The 24073-nt window shown below is 42.3% G+C and overlaps 1 protein-coding gene across 1 annotated transcript in view; it reads right to left on the reverse strand.

The window, feature by feature from the left end:
- The window catches only part of TMEM255B (transmembrane protein 255B), a gene marked incomplete at its 5' end in the record, with an annotated part of 41432 nt that overhangs the window by 8000 nt on the left and 9359 nt on the right, over nucleotides 1-24073 (reverse strand). The window contains 3 exons of the mRNA XM_029084589.1: nucleotides 2517-2676; nucleotides 4461-4546; nucleotides 8558-8638. Of these exons, the coding sequence (XP_028940422.1) occupies nucleotides 2517-2676; nucleotides 4461-4546; nucleotides 8558-8638 (327 nt within the window). The remainder of the gene's footprint in view (nucleotides 1-2516; nucleotides 2677-4460; nucleotides 4547-8557; nucleotides 8639-24073) is intronic.

A 24073-nucleotide genomic window follows, 5' to 3' on the forward strand; every position in this document is an offset into this window, starting at 1 on the left:
CAAAACCACAGGGAGCATGCCAGGGTCTGCAGGGACTCTGTCACAAGAAAGAAAACCCACAACAACCAAAACAACACTTTTTTTTTTTTCCTGTCCAGGAAATGTGGTGGGTTTAGAGGCAACAACACTCTTTTGCAAACTCTCCCCTTTGTAACATGTTTTGGCTGCCAGTGCCCCAGAGATAAACATGATGGTTTTTGTCTGACTAGTCAGCCTGGCCTGTGTTTTCTGGAAGTCAAGCTCAGAGCAATGCCCCGAGGCATTTCACTGGGCTTTGCAGCTCCCCCTGCAAAATGCCAGTGAGCATTTCTGTGGGAAGGTGACATCCTGAAAGAAAGAAAATGGTTCTCACACACACAGACGAAAAAACCCCTTCAAAACCTTTTCTCTTAAACTGTCACACACATTTTGAAGGTTTTTTCTTATTTCAGTCCCATGCCCCTTTCTCTCCCTCTTCTGCTTGATGTTTTCTTGGCCCCCGTCTTCCCCCAAGAGTTACTCCTTTCGTAAGGAAAGCCAGCAGCAGATGAGCAAACCAGCTCTGGTACATCACTCAAAAGGACCCCGAAAAAGCACAGGCAGAGCAAGTAGCAGTCATTGCATTTTGGATTGCTGCTTTAAGAACCCCTTCACAGGAATAGCATGGCTCCTGTGCTGAGGTAACTGACACAAACTCATCTTTCCTTTAAGCTAGTGAGGGCTTTTTTTCCACTCCTGCTGCAGAGGAGATATTAAACAGCTTATTCAGAGCAGGTTTTTAGCTGGATCCCTGACAGGCTGGCTCCAGCTGAGCCTGGGGGGAAGCTGCATGTCCACTGCTGCTGCTATTTCCTTGCACAGCTTTACACCGCCCAGAGGACCCAGACCCTGACCCCAGGCTCTGCCTCCCAGCAAGGGAATGTGCCAGGTTATGGAAACCCCATTTCTCCCAGGAATGTCTTCTCAGCTTGGTGTCCCCCGCAAGCAGTGCAGCAATGGCCCCTACGCAGCACAGAGGTGTGCCTGGGCTGGAGCTCGCCCTGCTACAAAGCATCAGCCCAAATCCCATGTAAGCCTTGGTTTGTGTGAGACAGATAGGGGTACTTGGGCTGGTTCTTTGCATCCTTCCCCATCACAGGGGAGCAGTAGCAACTCCCACAGCTGCCCTTGGTAGAGGCACTTGCACCCATCTGCTAGGCATGGGAAAGGACTTAGCAGCACTGGAAAGCTGCAGTGCTCTACCAAGGACTTACTGTAGGTGATGCCTGCCTTCCCCTCCTCATGTATCTGCCCTTCCCCTCGCTTCCCACTGTGGTTGTTTCTGCTCCCCTTCTGCCCTTGCTGCTCTCACAGGGAGGGGATGAATTAAGCCAGGAAAGCTGATTCCACTCCCTCCCATCGTGCAGCCACAACTCTTTACTGGCTGGCTGCAATCTGTTATCAACTCCTTGCAAGAGTCCCCTCACATAAAGGACAGCTCAGCTGCACATTTCTTACATGCAAAGGCTCAGTGTGCTTGTTTGCCTTAAACTAGAGTGGAATATTTCCAGCAAACATTTTGTAACTCTTAACAAAGGTGAATTTCAGATAGTTCATATGGTCCCACTCTGCCACATGATTTTAAGCACCCAACATGTTGTAGATAGCCTGGACAAGCCTGCTAAGGGATGCTGGGTGGTCAGAGCCAGGCCTGGTTGGCCTCCAGTCTGACTTGGCTCACTGGCTGCCAGCTCTGAGCAGCCCCTTCCCTCTAGTCTGCCCTCTGTGATGTGCATCTCACCCGTCTCTCTTGCTTTCTCTTCCCTGCTCCATCCCTCTCTTCTTTCATTTCATCTGTCTTTCTATTTAGTTTTCTCCTCAGAAATAGTCACCAGAAACATCATGGATCTAAGATGACCTGTGCTGCTATCACACCTCCCCTTCGGCTCCTGCTTTTCATCTCCATCCCCACATCTCTGCCCATTTAGTTTGGAAGCTTTTTGGACTGGGACCATCTACTCTTCTGAGTGCCTAGTAAATCATGAGCCACTTTGTCTTGAGGCACTGCTTCAGCAAACATGACCACTGACACTGATAATCCCAAGAACAGTTACTTTACCCTTCTAATGTGTCAGAAAACCTAGACAGATGAGGCACTGAGTTACAGAATCCCTCCTAGCTCAAGCCTCTTCTGAATGCAGTGGTGCACATCAGCACAACATGGTGGTGTGGCACAGGGAGCAGTTAGTTTTGTTTCCTTAGTGAAACAAACAGGAGGTTAATGTGATCTGAAAAGAACTGTTTAGCTAAAAACTTGATTGGTACTTCAGAGCTGGTCCCCATTCCTGGGAAAAGAACTACATACAGTTAAACAGTCACACCTAGGACCTGAGTTTTACGTTAGCTACAAACTAGCATCCTCAAACTCTGTGCTGGCCCACATGTTCAGTGCTGAATTAGAAGAAAAAAATACATTTATGCTTCCTTGGTTTTACCCCATTTGATAACATCAACAAGCACAGAAGTCCTCACAGAAGGCAAAAGACTGCGAGCCTTACCATGTCTTTAAATGCCCCAAGAATGGCTGCTGTAATAATCCCCAGAAACAACCCGATGATGTTGAGGACTGTGGAGGACCACAGCAGCCTATACAGGTGAACCACATCTTGACAGCTGCTCACGCCGAGAAATTCATAGTAGCTGGAGGACTGCTCTGAACTGAAAGGGAATGCAGACAAGGTGGGAATGGTTTTGCACATAATACAGAGCACCAGAGGATCTGAATCCCTCCTGCTTACCTTCCTCTTTGGCAAAGTACTCCATCCATGCTCCCACCAAACACTGCTCAGATAAACTGGAGAAAGCCCTACTGTAGACAGAAATTGGCTCTGCTAATGGCAGCATTAAGTAGTCCAACTAACAACAACCCTAGTTTGGCTGATCAGCGTTGTGCACCAGCAGGGACTCTTTCTTCTTTTGTTCAGGCCTCTGAACACAGGCATAGTCCTGGCATATAGATGCTGCCCTTGTCATTTAGCTACCAGCTAAAGCACGCTTAGCATTGCGTTTTTTCCCAGCTCACGTGGAAATCTGCTGGCATCTCTGAAACTGGGGAAGGCAAGTTGCTTAAGCACTAATTCAACCACAGGAAGGGAGATTTTGCCAGCTGGCTACATTTGTTTATGGTGTCTGTGGTTCCAAATTAAGAGATGCAACACAGTACAGTATAAAGATGTGCCTTTACACTATGGATTGTACTATCCATAAATCTTTCTTTGTTCATATTTCTACAATGCACTGTAAATCAGGAAATGTAAATAAGGCATGTTTGAAGTTAATCCTCATTGTATTGCCAAAAGTCAGAAATATCTTACTGCAAAAGTTGAAACACAGTTTCCTGCAGTCCTTTCCGGTACCTGCACTAATGCTAGCCCGCTAATGAGCTCCTAGAGCAGCTATTTGAGTTGGGAAGATTTTTTTAAATGCCAGGTGTGTTTTTGCACTGTTAGGAAATTGCCATCAGATTCTATACACATGCATAGATGACTTCCCTCTAGTCCCAAATTTCATTTTGCTTCACCACCCTCTGGGTGAAGAACCTTTTCGTAATGTCCAACCTAAACTTGCTCTGGCACATCTTCCTGTCATTTCCCCTGGTCCTATTGTTGGTCACCAGAGGTGTGCGGAGGGTGAGTCAGGCAGATCTGCTCTGTGAAATTCGCCCCCGTTTCTTGCATGTGGCAAGACATGATGCTGCTTGCAGTTGAAATCTGTATGTGCCAGGTGGCCAGTCAGTTGTGCGAGTTTGTTTAATCTGTCTTCCACATTATAAACCCTTGGACTTTGATGTGATGTAGTTTTCCTAACCATCTTTTTCATTCCTGTTAAATCACTGCATGGCAACCCTGTGCTAACCTTCATCTGATCTTCGTAAGCATATCCAGACATTTCCTCTCTGACATTTCATGCTTTGGTAATGGTGAAGTCAAATGGACAGCTTCAGAAAACACTCACAAGACCCTCTGTATCTATCCTATGACAATTTAGCAAAATCCCATGCCTACAGATGCTGTTGCTAACAAAAGAGCTCTGCACAGGCCTACAACATGATCTCTGCTCATGGACACCTATGTTCCTATTCATTTTGTTTCCCCCAGCTTGGTAGAAAACAAGAAAAGGATTCATTAAATCTAATGGGAAAATTGTGTTGCAAGATTGACAGTAAATCTTGACAGGGCTACGACTGAGTTGTTGGTTTTGATCACACAGCAAAGAGCTTATGAACATATTTAAAGAAAAAGAAACTGAAATAATGCCAACACTAATACACAACCCCGACCTCTTCTCTGCTGGCATCAGGACTTCAGTCATAGAGGAACTGGATTGCTCAGCATACAAGTCCATTGTGTTGCTTCTCCAGGCCTAAGGGCACCCCCCATCCCCCCATCATTTAAGAAGAGGGACAAACGTCCAAGGATTTCTCAGTGTACACAAGTACTTACTTCTCACAGTTGTACAGGTCACAGCAATAGCATGTGTTACTCTTTACTTTCAGCTGGCACTTGCTGTTTAAGGTATAACAAGTCACCTGCCAAAAAAGAAGAGACTGACTTTTATATTCAATATTTCAGTGTTATGTGGATCATCCTACTGACCACAAAGAAGCAGCTACTGCAGTGTCAGGTTTTATTACCTGCTGTGCAGAAAGATCTTGAGATTCCAAAATGCGTGACTGCAGGGCAGAAGGACACCCCTGAGCTCCCATTCATTCGGGACATCAGCCCCTGAGTCTCGGGGCATTTGCACTATTGAGCCCAGAGCCCCCAGCACTAACCTGCAGCCAGAGCTGCCAGAGTTTTCAAGCACTTTGCTGCATTGCCTGGTGCTATTTTGCTGAGATCCAGATCTGCAGCTGCAAGATGTGGATCCCTAGGGCTGTGACACAAGGACCATGGGTCTTGAGAGACACACTACAGCAAGCCACTGAAGTGGTTAAGAATACAACTCCATTATAGTGGAGAAACGGGCAAGGAAGCCAATTTATCTGAACAGCTTCCAATAAATGAGAGCTCTCTCCTTTCAGTAGCACCCTCCTGAAGAAGGAAATAATTAGAAACAACAATGAGAAGAACAATCTCCAAACCCACAAACAAAACTGCTCAGAAAAGATCCCAGCAGTCCAGCAAATAAGTGCCATGTACTGCAGGTTCTTGAACAGAAAACTGAAAAGATTTATGATTAGTGTGAGCAGGAACTGCAGGGATGGACAGATGTTAGAACAATAAAGGTACACACACTTAAGCCACTCTCCATCCAGACAAGAAATCATTTTAATGACTCCTTAAGTGTGGTAAGTATTAATCACTTCTATTTGGCACTGAAGACTTGAATCGAAATATTTTATAGGTAAGGCTTTTTTTCCTGAGACTTTTAGCTTATTGACTTTGAAATCCTGGAGAGCTGTGAGGTTTGAAAAGCTAGCAGGTCAGAAAATACATTCTTTCTATAGTTTTGATTTTGATGGAAAAAATGTACTGTAACCACTGAGAAGTATTTTGTTCATAAAATGCAAATAAAATATATTATTGAATGGAAAATTCCCCACCATTAAAAAGTAGAAGGAGCAAGCTTAGGAATACATGTCTGCTTCTGAAAAGCTTCTGTCAGACAGTTCTGCTTAGCCATGAATGTGTTAGTCTGTGGGATAGTCTTCACAGGAGAAATTAAACTAGATGTTTCTCAGCTCCTGAGTTCTCAATCTGTGCATCCTTTTTAGTGTGAAAATCGCCGCTGTTGATGAGTCTGTACTCCTTACGTGTTTGTTCCTAGCTAAAAGGAAAGCCTTAAACACACACGCTCATCAGTAAAGAAAGTTCATCTTACAGCTGGTCTCAGACTTGCCACACTTGTCCTTAGCAGGGTTTGCTTGAGCAGTGGAAGTTGGATGACAAAGCTAAAGTAAAAAGGAAATTAAAATGATGCCTTGAGATTGCTTTGCTGCCAGGACAAGGCTGTACCTGTGGTTAGTGTGTCACACAAATTAGCTCTTCTAGCCCAAAATGGAAGTTAAGTTATAAAAGGACGGTCTTAGTCAAGGTTGCAATCTGGAAATGGAGCTCACAGACTGATACAGACACACTTGTCACAAGCATATCTCACCCTGAGATAGGACCTCATTTCATCAACCTTGTTCTGTTGCATCTGAACTTACTGGAGTTTCACATAAGGGCTTTGTTGGCCTGAAGTCACATTCAGCAATCTACTGCAGAAGAGGAGCACACTACCATCAATGACTGCATTGGCTTAATCAAGATCCTTCTGAGAAGTGACTGAAGCATCACACCTGGCTACTTCTCAAAGCAGTTTGAAAACCAATCCTGGAGCAGAGTGTGCCAATGCCTCTGCTGCCACAGCCATTTTAATGGAATGCCCTAGTGCTTTTGTACTGAGTAGAACTTAAGATTTTGGTTTTGACCCCCTATATTATGCAGTCAAAATGGCCTAGGACCTGAACGGTTAAAATATCCTTTTCCTATTACATATGCATGATTTGGATCAGAGGGCTTCATAAGATCAAGTGGGCTGCTAAAAAGGTGGTTTGTTCTGATGCATGGCTTGGGAACGACTTCTCATAGAAAATAAAAGTAGTTTTCCCCTCTCTAAGCATCAATAGGGCCAGTTTTCCCCTTTTTATTGTAGAAGACTACAAGTACAAAAGAGGGAGATCATCAAGATCTTAAACGTGTTTTTAGCTGTTTCTAGGCTAAAATAAATATTATATTATTGGCCAAGGGAGTTACTGTAGTTGTCTATTTTTATCACTGCATTTTTAAAATATGCAAAGAGCAAGACACTCCTTTTTAGGAGAACAGTGAATAAACCAAAATAAATTAATGTGTGGTATAAGCAATAAGCAAGGGTGGTGGAAACAGGACATTTGTGGGTATTCTGCATGTCAAGACCTATTATTTCATTTCAGTGACCAGACATTTAGCTTTTTCATGTTCTGGCTGTTTGTGCTTGTCTATCCCCTCAGCACCAATTGATGAGATGTTCTCACCTCATGGTTATTGCAAAAAAAAAATTCTTCTGCTTTGAGCAAAGAGGAGAATCAAACAAGCAACCTACATGAGCTGGAGACCACTCACAGGCTAGAGATGGCAATCAAAAGGAAACTTGCACTCCATAAACAATATGCCTTCCTAGTTAGGTGTTCCCCTGGCATGCAGAGCATGTCCCCTGCTCACTAGTTGCCAACTTTGGAAAAGCAAAAGCCAAGTTCAAATGCCATGGATCATTAACTCTGAATTAGCACATGCTGACTCTAGATCAGTGGACAACCAGACAAGAATGTTATTACAAACTAGCTACACTTTTAAAAGATAAGGGGATTTTGTCAAAATAGAACAAGGAGCTCTGGGTGGCCCAACTTCAGACATTTCCAGAATCTGCAGAGCTGGAGAAACCTGTCTGGCCGGAAGCCTGAGGCTGGGGTCACCTGCAGGCAACTGTGGTCAGTGCGATGCCAGCTACACGCTCATTACAGGAATCAGAAGCATTTCTCAGGCCATGCCTGTGTCTGAGTATGAACACGCACTTTAAAAGAGGATGAAGTAAAACTTACAGGAAAGGGTGTTGTCACAGGTATCAGAATCATATAATCATAGAATGGTTTGTGTTGGAAAGGGCCTTTAAAGCTCATCTAGTCCAACCCCTCTGCAGTGAGCAAGGACATTTTCAACTAGATCAGATGAACTGATCACAAGTTTGTCTGGGTAGGTTTTTAGGCAAGGAGGTCAGTGAAATATTTTTGTCATACATTTTCTGGTATCAACAAGAGGGTGCCCTAACAGCAAGATTTAAGGAGTATTAGCTTCTTAACCTGGTAATATACTTTGATAAGCTGTCTAGATTTATTAATGGTAACATTCCCCATACACTTTTTCTTAGCCATGGGAAGAATGGTGATGAAGGACATCTGGATTCTTGTAAATTATACCACTCTTCAGCTGTTCTCAATCCTGCTCTGCTTGATTTTCTTTTCATTCCCACCAATTTACCACAATAATAAAATGAAAAATAGGAAAAGAAACTAAATCTGGAGTTCTCAAGAGGCAAGCCATTTGGGTATGGGCACTTTTCCGACCATGTTAATGTCATTGAGATAATAAAAAAGCTGCATTCAAACCACTCACAATCTTGGCCTGTGCTGGATAAATACAGAGAAGATTTGAAGTTTTCTGGACAATGCAAATGGATTCATTTAGATATTTCCTACGTCCTTAAAGAAAGATGCCAATGTGACAAATACATTCCAGACAGCTATTATACAGTATAGATGGACTAGGAATCATTCCAGTCCCAGAGTAATGTACTGGATAGAAACACTGATGATGACTCAAAACCTCACTGGTTGTAATGATTTGCAATCATCAGATGCTTGGACAAGCAGTGAGTCACTGGTGGAAGAAAAAACCAGTAGAGTTTCTATCAACCCGTGACCTACATGCACAGACATACTCTCTAACACCTGCCTCCCTCCTCCCCAGCCCCTCAAAGCACAGTAGAAAGGAAAATGTGATGAGGCGAGTTTGTTTACCTCTGTCTGGTAGGCATCATATAGGAATCCTATTCCACTTGAATAAAACTGGCACCTTTTGTTATACAAAGGTCTGGGTTCCTGTAAAGAGAAAAACAGCCAAAAAAATACTCAATCTGGAGGAAATGTGAAGGCACCATGTCCCATGTCCCCATGCCAGATACTTACAGCTCTGTGGAGCTGAAGCCAATGCAGACACTTGGGTAAGTGGCTCACACACCCCCGCGTTGTCTTTCTTTCCAGAATGGCTCCCCTCAGGGTTACATTTTCCTTTCTCACTCTGACACTAAGCTATGAAAGTATCATTTATTTTTCTCCATACCAGTGACCTCTTTTAGGAAGACATCACCGCTGGCATTTAACCACTTCCTGCTTGACATCAAATAGTACTGTTCTATGAAAGTGTTCCAGTCACTCTTTTTCCTGGTTCCTTCTTTTACCTAGCACAAAGAATTACTTTGCTATTTGTCTTCAAGATATGGGACTTTCTTTTTAAAGGATTTCAACAATGTCCATAGTGAAAACAAAATAAAAAAGGTAATACTTCAAGCACTCTACTTACTACACACACTTCAAATGCCAAAAGCAAAACAAAGAATAATGAAAAAATGAAGGCATAAAGGGGAAGTATTTAGCAGTGTTTGTTTTTTGCCTTCTTTTCCATTTATGCTTATTGCAAAAGATGCATTCACTGCTCATATTTCATATTTTGCTTGTAACAGTTCCCACAAGTCGATATAAAGGAAGAAAACAATGAGATATCCTTGGCCAGATGGAAGATGTGTGTTTCCAAACTTGGCAAATGGCCACTTTGAAGGCTAGAGGGTGCATACCTCAGTTAGTTTCAGGACTAGACCATATTTGCCTAGGGAGGATTTGACGACTGAAGAGTCCTCTGTGATCAGATGTCTATCCCAAACCAAAGTGTGGGAATGACTTCTGTTGGCAAAAAAAGTCTTTTTCAACTTTCTGTCACTTATACCTATTCCTGATCTGTGCCTTCAAAAGCACTCAAGTGCTCCCCAATACATCAGTTAGACCACTTCCAAGAGAGGAGATGGAAACCCGCTATCTGACATCCCCTCCTTCCATGCTAACTTACAAGCAAAGGACTACTTAAATCGTTAGCAGAAAACTGTGCTGATTAAGTTTCACTGCATTTTAAAGCTTTATGACCCACCTAGGAATAACCCAGAAATGGCACAAAGATCTGCACTACTTAAGATCACTTATTGAGTAGTCTATGCTTGCTGGATAATGAAGTGTGAACTGTATAAATCTGCTGACCCAAAATACATAATCATTTAAAATGCAGAGCTAGGCAGGAATGCAGACAGGTCAATGAATAAAGCTCATCCCTCAGCTTGTTTGCCTTTCTGATTACTCTGGCAAAGCTAAGGAAGTCTGGACACCAACTCCCAAGGGTTAGGGAAAGGTTAGCTTCCTGCATCCAAAAATATTTATTTATATTACACAAGTGTAAGAAAAAATGCTCCAGTAACTCTTTTTCTCTAGAGGAAAAGTAAATACCACACAAACAGCATGCTATGTCTAGAACTAGGATAACATTCTTCCATAGGCCTGGGAAAGCATTAGCCTTTAGTCATGACTTCTAGGGACAGATCTGATTGGAAGGACTAACAGGATTGTAGTTTCTCTGCTAGCACAGCAAGCACGCACAGGATGCACTGCCCTTCTTTCATAGAATGTACACCAAGCCTGATTTCATCTGTTACATAGGAATGAAATTAGAGAGAAAGGGAATGAGCAGTAGAAATGGCTTTTTCTGCCTTGAGGAGGAAATCCATGAAAAACTGCTGTCCATCATATTCACAACAATAACAGGTTTCAGTTTGATCCTGGAAGATCCTGGAAGAGAGTGATGGTCTTTCTTAAGAAAGCAGCAAGAATGCATGGAACATTGTCTAGGGACAGATGAGGGCACTCACAGGCCCTGGTGCTCACAGAGCATTTTAGCTACTTTACTACTTCAAAGTAGTAAAGGATTTTACCCCAATATCTGTGTGAGGGACAATATAGCTGCCGGAAGGACAACATGTTGGAGCACAAATAATCCAGGAGGGTTCTGGAGTGCATTAACAACCACCTCCTACCATGGGTGATCAAGCAGCTGACAAGGAGAGGAGCTCTGCTGGACTGCATACTTACAAACAAGGAAGGACTACTCAGTGATGTGAAAGTCAGGGTCAGCCTTGCCCCTGATAATGAGATGGTGGAGCTCAGAATCTGAAGAGGAATGGGCAGGGAAAAAAGCAGGATCGCAACTCTGGACTTCAGGAAAGGAGACTTTGGCCTATTTAGTGATCTGCTTGGAAGAATCCCATAGGATACAGTCCTGGAGAGCTGGTTGATATTCAAGGATCACCTGCTCCAAACTTAAGAACAGTTCATCCCAACTAGCAGGAAATCAAGTAAAGGCAGCAGGAGGCCTGCATGGATGAACAAGGAGTCCCTGATATAACTCAGACATAAAAGGGAAGTGTACGAGAAGTGCACTCAGGAGCAACTCACCAGGGATGAAAACAGATAAATTATGTTAGCATGCAGGAATGGGGTTAGGAAAGCCAAAGCCCACCTGGAATTTAATCCAGTGAGGTCTGCAAAGGGCAGCAAGAAGGGTTTCTATGGGTATATTAGCAGCAAAAGAGAGATTAGGAAAAATATGGGCATATTACTGAATGTGGTGGGCAACCTGGCGACAAAAGGCATGGTAAAGGCCAAGGAACTCAATGCCTTCTTTTACTTGGTCTTCAGTGGAGACCAGTGGGAAAATCTGGGGCAAGACTTAATCTTGCTGGAGCAGAATCATGTTAGGGAATGTTTAAACAGACTGGAAATACACAAGTCCATGGGACCTGGTGGGATGCACCCATGAGTACTGAGGAGGCTCAATGATGTCAATGCAAAGCCACTCTGAGTTATCTTTGAAAAGTCATGGTGTTCAGGGAAGATTTCTGAGGACTTGAAGAAAGTGAATGTCACTTCAAGAATGACAAGAAAGAGCATTCACGGAGCTACACACTGGTGGGAAGGTGATGGAGCAAATAATCTTGGAAACCATTTCCAAACATCTCAAGGACAGGAAAGTGATTGAGAGTAGTCAATATGGATTTACAAAGGGGGAATCGTGTCTGACCAACCTGTTAGCCTTCTACAAGGATGTGACTAGCTTGGCAGATGAATGGAGCTTCTCACTCATCTGCTTCTGGATGTTATGTTCACTTCAATAAGGCCTTTGGCAGTTTCTCATAACAGTCTCACAGACAAGCTAATGAAGTGCAGGCTAAATAAATGGAAATTGAGTTGGACTGAAAGCTGGCAGAACTGCGTGGGTCATGGTGGTGTGATCAGTAACATGAAGTCCAGCTGGAGGTCAGTCAATAGTAGTCTACCTGAGGGGTCAATACTAGGGACAATATTGTGTAACATCTTAATTACTGAACTGGATGGTGGGTAGACTGCACCTTCCACAAGCTTGTAGATGACACAAAACTGGGAGGAGTGGCTGAAACACCAGAGGACCATGTTATCGTTCAGAGGGACCTGGGCTGGATAAATAGCTCACAGGAACCTCAAGAAGTTCAGCACAAGGAAATGCCAAATCCTGCACCTGGGGAGGAATAATCCCATGTGCCAGAAAAGGCTGGGGTTGATCGGCTGGAAGGAAGCTTTACAGAGAAGGACCTGGGGGTCCTGGTGGGTTGCAAGTTAACCTTGAGACAGCAACGTGCCCATGTGACAAGAAAAGACAGCAGTATCCTTGTCTGCATTAGGAAAACCATCACCACCAGGTCCAGGGAGGTTGATTGTATCTCTCTACTCAGCACTGGTAAGACATATCTGGAGTGTTGTGTCCAGTGCTGGGCTCCCCAGTATGAGAGAGGCGTGGACATACTAGAATGAGTGAAGAAAAGGACCATGAAGATGGAGCATCTGTCATAGAAGAAACAGCTGAGAGAGCTGGGACTGTTCAGCCTAGGCAACAGAAGGCTCAAGTGTACCTTATTAATGTGTATCAATCTCCCTCCATCAAGTACAGGAAGACCCTCACCTTGGCCTTGATCTCTTGGCTTACGCAGCTTTCCTACCCTTTACACCTCCTTCCTCTGAAAAAATAAATTGATCCTTTATTGGTTTAGTCTTTGAGGGAGAAGACAACCACACTTTTCATCCAGGTGTGCTTGTGACTGGAAGCAGCACTGTTCCCTGGGGAGAGAGGTGATTGATTAATCCATACCAACTATTATCGCTCCATATTGCTGTGCAGCAAAAAGGCCTGAGCTGTGACATGGAAGCGACCACTGTGAATACAGTTAACACACTTGCATGCACAATCATGGCCAACGAGTGCTTTCCTTCATGCACCTGATTTTGAAAAGCAAGCCTGCTGCACTAGTAAAGCCAGCTTTCTGCATTCAGTCTGTTCTTCTAAATGCATTTGTATGTGCCATCAGTCTGGCCACCCCAAACCAAAATAAATAAGTGATGATCGAGCATACAAAAATAACAAAGATTAGATAACACTGACTTTATCCAGACACTCAGAGAACTCAACACCTAAAGCACGCAGCTTTGAACTAGAGGTACACTGGAGGTGCCAAAAGGCTGCACTGGTAAAGGCTTCCATTCGGATTAGATTTTCACACCACAGAGGTGCTGTGGTCTGTCTGTCTATGAAGGCATTTCTATGAATAAGGCACCACAGAGACATTAAAAAGTGTTTCAAAATTATCCAACAATATGTCACACTGCATTAGCACCCGTTGGATTTTACAGGCCTCTCTAATAACAAAGGCAAATGAGACACACTTCAAAGCTATAAAAGTATTCCTGACAGACTGCTCATAAAATACTTTATATTTTCATATTGCTCACTGCAGGCTGTGTATGAATATAGGATCCCTACCAGTCCTTGATTCTACTTGATTCTACTGCTTATGGCAATACTGGTAGAGACAGAGCTACTTTTAAATACTATATATGTAAGCATATATATATATATTATCTACTAACAGTTGTTTTAAAATATATAGCAAACAATATCCTGTTTAACTAATTTAATATCCTTTGATACCAGGAACTTCCTCAACCACTGGTATTGGAATAGAGCTATGTAATATCTTCCACTAATGTGCAATATTAACATACTAGTATATAATAAATAATGCATTCCCCTTCTCTGCTTCTTTGAATAACTCTCTCTAATTGGAAACAGGCAGGTAGGAAAGACCTGTTGGTTAGAGCTCTGCTGATACATGCAGAGGACAAACACCAGTAGGTTGGCAAAAAGAGGATGAATTCTGTATAAAAATGTAGTTGAATGCTTGGGGTTGTTTATTGATGTAAAGGAGAAATGGATGGGTTTTATTCAATACTCCTGAGCAGCAGAACAGAGGATTTCTTAGCTAATTATGTATGAACGTGTTTGTATATAACGGGCAGATACAGTCAAATTGCCATCAGTCTAAGGTTAGAAAATTTTCAGAGGTGTCAAAAAAGAAATCTGGACATCCAGTAATTCCCTTTAATTTCAGGCAAATCAGAACTGCTCAGCCCTGAGCAAACCATAGCTCTCCCTGTTCCTGCATAGTTTTTATTTCAATATTTTTCTTGCATGTGTATTAGAGCTTGAGAGTGATGAAAAGATGGCTACAAGGGAAGGCTTTACACCAAGGAAGAGAAGATTTTGTCCAAATATAGAGGGTTTTGGTTTGGTTGGTTGCTTTATTTCAAGAGCATGCAATAAAAAAACCGCATTCCCTTTGATGGTGGGAGCATTGCAATGCATTTTTTGTGTAAGGAAAGTATTCTTTGAACAGTATCTTTGGTGGATTTGATACAATGTCTGTGGGGAGGAGGTTGGCTCTTAACTGAGGTATGGAAAGTAGATTTTTCTATTCCAGTTTTTGTTTCCTTGGAGAACATATATATTTTGGATAACCTAGGGAAAATTCCATCTCCTTTATGTGTAAGCCCTCTTTCTGAAAACTGAGCTATAGCATAAACTGTATTGACTGAAACTTATGCCATACTTTAGAGACACAAAACATGGCTAATAATTCATTGAAGTAATTATATAGTGAGAGCTATTTTTTTCCAATTACAGTATTTATTTAGTCTTAGCTTCCATGGCTGCATCGATAGGAGTGCAGATTAATCAGTGCCAGGGAATGTTCCCAGGCCTGAAACTCTATCATCTAGCCCATTAAATTGTTAGAACTGTGCCTGTGATGGCTTTGGCCTGGGCAAACTCTCACTCTTCCAAAATAATTTCTGGGCACGGTTTGGAAATTAGCATGGGCCAAGAACCATTCCCAGTACGTAATTTGGACATTGCCATACTGGCTGTGACTCTAAGAGACTTTAAGAATAAGGACGTGGGCATCCCCATGCCAGTTGGCTTGGGGACCACAGAATGGTCCTGGGCACATGCAAAAGACGAATATAGATAAAATTGAGGATTCCAAAACCAGATTAATGTTTTTAGTGGCTCATTACCTTGAAGTTTCTAATTTTCTGTTTTCTTCCTACAATGTTTTTGCAGGTCCTTTTCATCTACAGCATCGCTAGCAATGAATAGGAGAGGGAGCTGCCAAGATTTTTCAAGTTTAATCCTAAAAGCGAACCAAAACATAACCCTTCAGTGCCAGCGCAGCCTTGTGCCAACATCTGGGTGTTCTGGAGATTATCACTCCTTTCAAGATCAGGCACTCTGCTAACTTTCTGAAAGCAGGCATGCAAGTATGAACAAATAAATGTTATTAGTAACTAGCTTTTCTGCTTTTCTGCGGGGCTAGATGGAGCATACATACTTGTGTCTGCCTCACACTATCTGAGGGCACATGACACAAGGGAGCATACAGAACTGAGAGCTTTCAGACCAAAGACAGAAGAATCTCATGAAAGAAGGTACCAGCATATTAGGAGTCTGGGAAAGCAGGCAGACTGGATCACTGTCTGGGGACCTGAGCTAAAGCTGATTGGATCCCACCCTATACAAATATTGAGAGGAAATGCTACGGATCTTCTGTCATTCCTATCTCTCTCTAAACAAGAGCTGTTTCTCAGTCTTTTCAACATTCTCAATGAGGTGGCTGTCTCCTGAGGAAGACCACTGCTAGGAGATCCCAGGGATTCATAGGAGTGATCAATCCAAACATCTTTGTGCTTTCACTCTTAAACAAAAAAATTTGTGCATTTTAAAAATGTTACGAACAGCTTGCATGTTGGCTGTGACGAAATGGGTATTAAGGAACATCTGAGTCTAAGGTAGAGGTCAGTATCCTCAATACTGAGGTGAGGGGGCATCAGCTTTAAGAAACAAAACATCTAATACTTCTGTTTCCTCCCCAGCATTGCAATTCCCACAAAAAAACCCCATGATTACACCTCCTGGAATCAGAAACAAGCATGGGGTTTTTTTGACAATTGTTTTGGGCTTTTACTCGTTGGCAGCCAAACGTGCAATTCAGTTTTCAGTTTGCAATTTCTGGAGCAGAAGAGGCTTTCAGAAAACAATTTATCTTGCATAATTTTACTATTTTAAGAAAAGAGCAGAAATAATACCCCCCCTGAACTCTCCAATTCCAGATTTACAACTCTTGAACCCACATCAACTGATGGAAAAGAAAATAAACTAATAAAAATAACCATTTTAAATGAGCTAGTTTTTTACAGACCTATATCTTCTCTTGTGCTTGATAAAGAATCTTTAACCTCCTGGTAGACCAACAGAATGTTTTACCCATAATTCATAAGATATTACATTTTTGTACACATAATTTACAGATAGTTATTAAAATACTAGTCTTTATATGCCACATTGAAATTTATTTCTATAAGTGATGACATTATTTTCACAACCTTTGCATTTCAGAGAGCAGCTGGGAAGAGAAGGGTCACTGCTCAACTGCAGGAGCCTCTGGGCAGGACAGAGCATGTGCTCCCACAGGAAAAGGTGCCTCCTTGGACAGGCCAGTGTGCTGGGGTTGCCCACCACCACCATGGGGCTCAGTGGGCTTCTCTTTTCTTCCTTCAACATCAGGGACTGCTCTTATGGGAGTGCCAGACATCGCTGCACTGAGTCAAGCAGATTTGCTTTCAGTTAGGGCCGGGGATGCTAAAAAGGCTGGTACTTGAACCAACCAGTGCATCTTTATCTCTCTCATTCACTAAGAAACTCAAAACACATAATAAATTGGCTGTAAGCATTTGGCTGACAGCAATCTGGAATGCTGTGGTTGCTACAAAACCCCAGGTTTGAAAAAACTATGGCCCTGAAAGGAAGTCAAGATGCTAGAAAATAAAGTGGTGACCACTATGGAGAGATGCCTGAAAGACAAGAATTGTAAAAAAAAAAAAAAATAAAAATCTGAATTTTATTCAAAATTAAGAAATTTGGGAAAGTACAGTTATAGGAAGAAGATGAGTGGTACTGGTGGACTTGGCAGTGTTTAGTTAGACTTGAGGATCTTAAAGTTAGACTTGAGGACCTTAAAGTTCTTTTGCAACCTAAATGGTTCTATGATTCTATAATAATTCCTACCTGCTTCACATTTTGAAGAGCCTTTTCTGGAGTTATTCACAGCTTTTATCTCATTGCCATCAAGCTCATCATCAGCTTTTGAATCCAAATGTAAGTTTAGTTTTACTTCATCAAGTGGACCTCCAAGTCTTTCAATTTCTGCATTTCGGCAATTTTCATCCACTGTGATACTAGTGTTTGTTTCCTACTTTTTCTTCTGTGTTTTGTCCTCTTGAGAACATCATCTTGACTAACAACACAGAAAGTTCCGGGGTGTCAGGGAGTGCACAGTGCATGCTGGCTAGGATTTGGAAGGATGAGTGCTAACAAAAAAAGAGCAAGCCATTTCTGGACTCCCACAGTCCTAGGTCTGTGCAGCAACCCAGCTCTAAAGTTATGCTACTGCGAAGGGCTGCACTGGACTGAACTATCAAAACCAGAACATTTTCAAATTCTTTGCCATTTTTTCAAAATTCAGCTGATAATTAGCAAACTATATTAAGAAACTATAAGCCCCAGAATCAGGTTTTCACATATTCTTTTGACCTAAGCTGCAGACTTGGCTAGTGTGTGTTGATTCAGTTTCTGCATGTATTGCCCCTGCCTTCAAAGTCAAGAGTTCCCACATGTACAGTTGAATAAACCCTTCAAAGTGGCGTAGAGTCTACGAGACAGAGAGACGGGAGGCTTCTGTCCATGGCATACTCCTACTGTAACTGCAACACATTAGTGATCCCCTGGTGCAAATAATACATTCCCAGCTTTGTTAAATACTTAGGAGGCAGTTGTGACAGTATTCATTTACATGCTTTGAGGTCATGCCATGAAAGCAATGCTGAGAGTTTCACTCTAGACTGCAGTCATCACTTATCCTTTCCCATGCTTCTCTGTCTGCCCCACATGAACTTAGCTTAGGAGTGAATCTTCTTCCAGAAATGCTGGGCTCCAGCTTAGGGACCCTGCCTGTCTCGTCTGCTATGCTGAAATAACCCAACTCCAGTGCTGAAAATAGGAAAGGCAGCTGGTGTGGCTTAAACACTTATTTACTCTCACAAAACAGATTTATTTCACACTGTGCTTTCCAGGGGCTCTTTTTAGGATTTCTATTTAATCTGAAAGACTAGATTCTACAGAATCCTCTTCTCTTAATACTTGGGAGCAGTAGATATTAATTTCAGCTCTTTCAAACCAGCAAGTCCTCAGAATACCTGTATACTGTCATGGCTGAAACACACACATAAATGGATCTGTCTCACTTTGTATTTCCTCATTGATTTTTTCTTCTATATATTTTTTTTTGTAGTGGTAGTCTTGGTCTCACTCTCCTTTATTTGAGGGAGATTTATGGGCTAGTAGTGCCACTACAGTCAAATGAAAAGCCTCCAGATGCTGGAGCTGCCCTATTGCTAGATCATGTGCACAGACAGCTCTGTTCTTAATGTGGACAGACAAGTCTGTTCTCAGGTGGATATAGTTCTAGTAGGAGAGGTTAAATCCTCTTCAAATAGGTTTTTGGGGTTTTTTTTTTTGTCAATGACTTTTGGACACACTCTGCCTGGCATGAAGGTGGGAGGAGAGGCCCATCAGTCTTCACTAGCATATGGAGTGTAGGGGACAACAAGAAGAAATGGGAGCTGACTCTCCTGGACATCCCCATGAAGGTTTAGCAGCCCTGGTGCCATTCAATGATGCAGGTGTACCTGGTGGCAGGAAGAAAAGAGGTGTGTGCGAAGCTGCTGAGTGACACCGTGCCCATCTGCTCAGGGGCTGCTGTGCTGCAAACCAGTATGTCATCATAGGCAGTTGTTCTGGCTGTACTGGGGAGCTGGGGCCACACAAGGCTCCAGTGAGGAAGCCTACTCCTGCCTTAATACCTCAGACCTCCGTCAAATCCAAGCCTGGCTGTGGCTAACAGGGGAGGTCCCAGAAGACTGAAGGCTTGCCAATGTGATGCCCATCTACAAGCAGGGCTGGAAGGAGGATCCAGGGAACTACAGACCTGTCAGCCTGACCTCGGTACCAGGGAAGATCATGGAGTGGTTCATCTTAAGTGCGCTCACATGGCACATGCAGGACAACCAGGGAATCAGGCCCAGCCAGCATGGCTTCATGAAAGGCAGGTTCTGCTTGAACAACCTGATCTCCTTCTATGATCAGGTGACCTGCCTTGTGGATGAGGGTAAGGCTGTGGATGTTGTCTACCTGGACTTTAGCAAGGTCTTTGACACTGTCTCCCACAGCGTTTTCCTAGAGAATCTGGCGGCTCAAGGCTTAGACAGGTGTCATCTTCGCTGGGTAAAAAAGCAGCTGCATGGCCGAGCCCATAGAGTCGTGGTGAACGGAGCTAAATCCACTTGTCAGCCGGTCACTAGTGGTGTTCCCCAGGGCCAGCTCTGGGGTCAGTTCTGTTTAACACCTTTATCAATGATCTGGATGAGGGGATCGAGTGCACCCTCAGTAAGTTTGCAGATGACACCAAGCTGGGTGGGAGTGTTGATCTGCTTGAGGGCAGGGACGGTCTGCAGAGGGATCTGCACAGGCTGGATTGATGGGCTGAGGCCAACTGTATGAGGTTCAACAAGGCCAAGTGCTGGATCCTGCACTTGGGTCACAACAACCAGGGGAGGTTTAGGTTGGATATTAGGAAAAAATTCTTCACTAAAAGTATTGTCAAGCATTGGAACAGGCTGCCCATGGAAGTGGTGGAGTCACCATTCCTGGAGTTATTTAAAGGACGTGTAGCTGCGGTACTTGGGGACATGCTTTAATGGTGAACTTGGCAATGCCAGGTTTATGGTTGGACTAGATGATCGTAATGGTCTTTTCCAACCAAACTATTCTATGATTCCATGAATATAACTGCTTTTTCTTTAGTCAAGTTTTGCTAGCCAGTGTCTCTCAGGATGAGGTTGTAGACTTTCCCATGGTACTTGCAACAGCTATTTTGCGTAGTTAAAAACTTAGATTTACCATTGGCTTTTACACACGTTTCTAATGATGCAATTAGCTGATATTATTCAAGGCTGTAATTTTAGTTATTGCTTGATGCAGTTAGATATTTAATTGCTTATTACAGTTGATTACTTACATTGATTACATTACCTTGATTATAGGGTTTGTTATATGAACTGATTGCTCTGTCTTGATTATAATGATGTTGTGCCATGTGAGTAATTAACTTTTCCACAAGAATGCAAGAACTCTTTAGTCTGTTTCTGGTAATGTAACTCAAATACATGAAATACAATCCATCTCCTCCCTTTTCCCTTCACGCTATCAGAATATGTAAGAAATACATAAATCTCTAAGTATACTACTGCAGGAAATACCATTTTGCAAATGCACTAACCTTCACTCATCTGAAATACTGAATATCCTGCTGACTGAAATGTAGGGACTTTACATTTGTAATGCTCTTTTGGATTTATTTTACATTAAAGAGAAGGAAAAGAGGCTACATTAAATGCATCTAGTTGAGCAATATATATTTTTAATATCTACATATAAAAATAAAATGCTGGAGGCTTAATTAATGTTGCAGTGGTGATTTTAATTTTCAGATTATGGCACACCACTGACAGGGACTTTAAATATTCTGATTATCATCTAAGTAATGTAATAACAGCTTTATGTATGAAATTGTTATGTTGGGTACTGAGCAGAAAACACACAGAAAGTAGGTGTTTATGCCCAGCAATTTTTCCATCAAAGTTCTATTCATCTATGTAAAGGGAACACCCCCATCAACACACATCACAGCCCACTAGAGACCAGGCTTACAGGGCTCATCCAAATGGAAGGGACTGCAGGACTAGGTCCCAAAATAGAAGAGAGTAAAAAGTCCATGAAAGAAGGCTCAGGACTAATGGAAAGACAAGAGTTAATTATAAAATTAAGATGGTCTAAACAATTAGGGAAATGATTCGTGCATACCCTGATTGCTCAGGTACAATAAGCTTTTCCCCATCTCCACTAGCTTGTCATTTTGAAGCTCACAGGCATTTCAGAAGATCAGAGATGTTCAAATACATGGTGTTCAGTACTTCAGATATACTGCTGGGAGTGTGGAGAGAACTGCACTGAGGCATAGACACAAGGAAATTCTAGGCAGGTTTGGTAAAAAAAAAAGCCCAAAACAACAACAACAAAAAACCCACTATGGCATCTTAAAAACTTATTTTTTCAAACCTGGAATTTCTCATCAAAGAGAAATTACTTTCTCATCAAAGACTAAATAAATATATTAGAAGTGTGAACTTTTGTAATCTGTCAATGCTGGTGCAACACATTTTAATAAGCTCTTAATAGAACCATAAATAATCATCAATCATAACTTTATTTAATACCTGGGAACATACTTTTCATGGACACTATTTGCAACTGAATCATCATTTACTCACAGAGAGATAAATTCCTGATACATTATATTATTATTCATACTAATCATGGTTTCTTCTTAAAGATGAAATAAATAAAAGCTCTGGCATTTTAAAACCTTTTGCTAGGGCAAAATGCAACATACTTAAATACCCTAAATTTTTACTCTAGTAGAATTTAAGGACTTTGACATGCTTTGCAAATTTAGATCCACATGCATAAACTTCTCCCTTTTTTTTACTCCACTAGTTTCTACAAAGGGCAACTCAAAGCACTGTTTTTCCTTTGACAAATGATGGGAATAAAATGCCAAGTATTTTTGCTGTAGTCTGAAGTCTGCAGACTCCCTCTCCTCTCCATGTATCTTCGTAGCAGCTTTGAATTTTTTTCATAGAACAGAAACATATGTTGATTATCTAGAAACATTTCTGAGAATAGGAAACAATGAAGGTAATTATCTTCTGCTGGCAGCACATCAGAGGGAAGCAGATTATGCTTTTCAGAGCAGTCTGCAAGCCCTTTGCCCCAGTCACTCACCTTTCTTAGGATTAAAGTGTAATTAACTTGCTTTGTATTCTTTGCATAAATTCCATCATGGCTAGTGCTTTGTAAATTAAGGTTAAAGATGGAAGTAGACAGTAAATCTCCCTTGATCCGAGCTGCTGTTCTACATTGCTAAATAAATTCCTCTCCAGAACTGATTTTTGGAGACACATAGATGCAGAAGACTATAATCTATGGAAACAGATGCAGATTATAGAAGACTATAATCTATGTACAAATACAGAAGACTATAATCTATGAAAACTAGAATACAGTGTAACTTTAAACATGGATCAAATCCTATTCACTTTCTCACTTCTCATATTATTTCTTGCACTAATAATATGATTATTAATGTTAGTAAAATGTGTAGAATTTCCCTCCATATCTCTGGAGTTGGTTTACAATATACTCAGTGGAGTTCACACCTATCTAATTACACTTGAAACAAACTAAAGGAAAATTATTTAGTTTTCAGAGTCAAAGAAATTGGAAGTACCAGATTTGCTATTACCCCAATGCACTAAAAATTCTGCCTTGTTGTGCCTCAACACTGTGCTCTCTGTGAGACAGGATGATGGTTGATGGCAGTGGCATTTAACCATTAGCTTTCATATACTCACATGTGTGGGTCTTTCCCTTAATGTTTTCTCAGAGTTCAAACTCCTAATTTAAAATAAAAGAGTAGTCTTCCTTCCTCCCTATTGCATGCAATTGTAGTAAGATGTCCCTTTCTGCATCTTCAAGGAATTTTTACCTCAAAGTGGAATTACTGCAGCTTGAATGACAAAAATAATGACATTAACAAGGTACCTCAATGTGGGCTGTTACATCCCAACGAGGGAAGCCAATGGACCAGTCTTTGTGACTCAGGGCTAGGGGAAGCTGGACCAATCATTGCTTTTGCCAGCAGTGGATGCTTTTGTCCTACACAAAAGTGGTCCAGATGAAGAGCTAGGAAGGCCTGAATCAGCTTTATCTCCTCCTTTGTCATAGAATCATAGAATCCATAGTTTGGGTTGGAAGGGACCTCTAAAGGTCATCTAGTCCAACCCCCCTGCAGTGAGCAGGGACATCTTCAACTAGATCAGGTTGCTCAGAGCCCTGTTCAGCCTGACCTTGAATGTTTCCAGGGATGTGGCTTCCACCACCTCTCTGGGCAACCTGTGCCCGTGTTTCACCACCCTCATTGAAAAAAAATTCTTCCTTATATCTAGTAAAAATCTCCACTCTTTTAGTTTAAAACCATTACCCCTTGTCCTATCGCTACAAGCCCTGCTAAAAGGTCTGTCCCCATCTTTCTTATAGATGCCCTTCAAGTACTGAAAGGCTGCACTAAGGGCTCCCCAGAGCCTTCTCCGGGCTGAACAACCCCAACTCCCCTTTCTTCAAAGAAGAGGTCTTCCTTCCCTCTGATCATTGTTGTGCCCCTTCTCGGGACCTGCTCCAGCAGTTCCATGTCTTTCCTGTGCTGAGGACTCCAGAGCTGGACACAGTACTCCAGGTGAGGTCACACCAGAGCAGAAAAGAGGGGCAGAATCACCTCCCTTGACCTGCTGACCACACTGCTTTTGATGCAGCCCAGGATACGGTTGGCCTTCTGGGCTGCGAGAGCACATTGCTGGTTCATGTCCAGCTTTTCATCCACCAGTAGCCCCAAGTCCTTCTCCACAGGGCTGCTCTGAATGCCTTCATCCTCCAGCCTGTATTGATACCAGGGATTGCCCTGACCCAGGTGCAGGACCTTGCACTTGGCCTTGTTGAACCTTGTGAGATTCACACGGGCCCACTTCTTGAGCTTATCCAGGTCCCTTGGTATGCTGTCCCTCAGCTTGGTGTCATCTGCAAACTGTAGATGTAGAGAGGTGCTGTTGGGAAAGGAAAGGAAACAAGAATCTCTTCTTCCTTCCCATCTACAAGCAAGTTGCTCTTTGGCATCCAAACACAACGTGTGTGCTGCTAAATGGTTTAGACATTTCTGTTTGGTTGGAACAATACCAGCCCTTTTCCCTCAGGAAAACAAGTCACAGCAGGGAAGAAAAAAAGGATTT

Source organism: Antrostomus carolinensis, unplaced genomic scaffold (assembly GCF_000700745.2).
Source record: "Antrostomus carolinensis isolate BGI_N321 unplaced genomic scaffold, ASM70074v2 scaffold14724, whole genome shotgun sequence".
In the NCBI taxonomy this organism is placed as follows: Eukaryota; Metazoa; Chordata; class Aves; order Caprimulgiformes; family Caprimulgidae; genus Antrostomus; species Antrostomus carolinensis.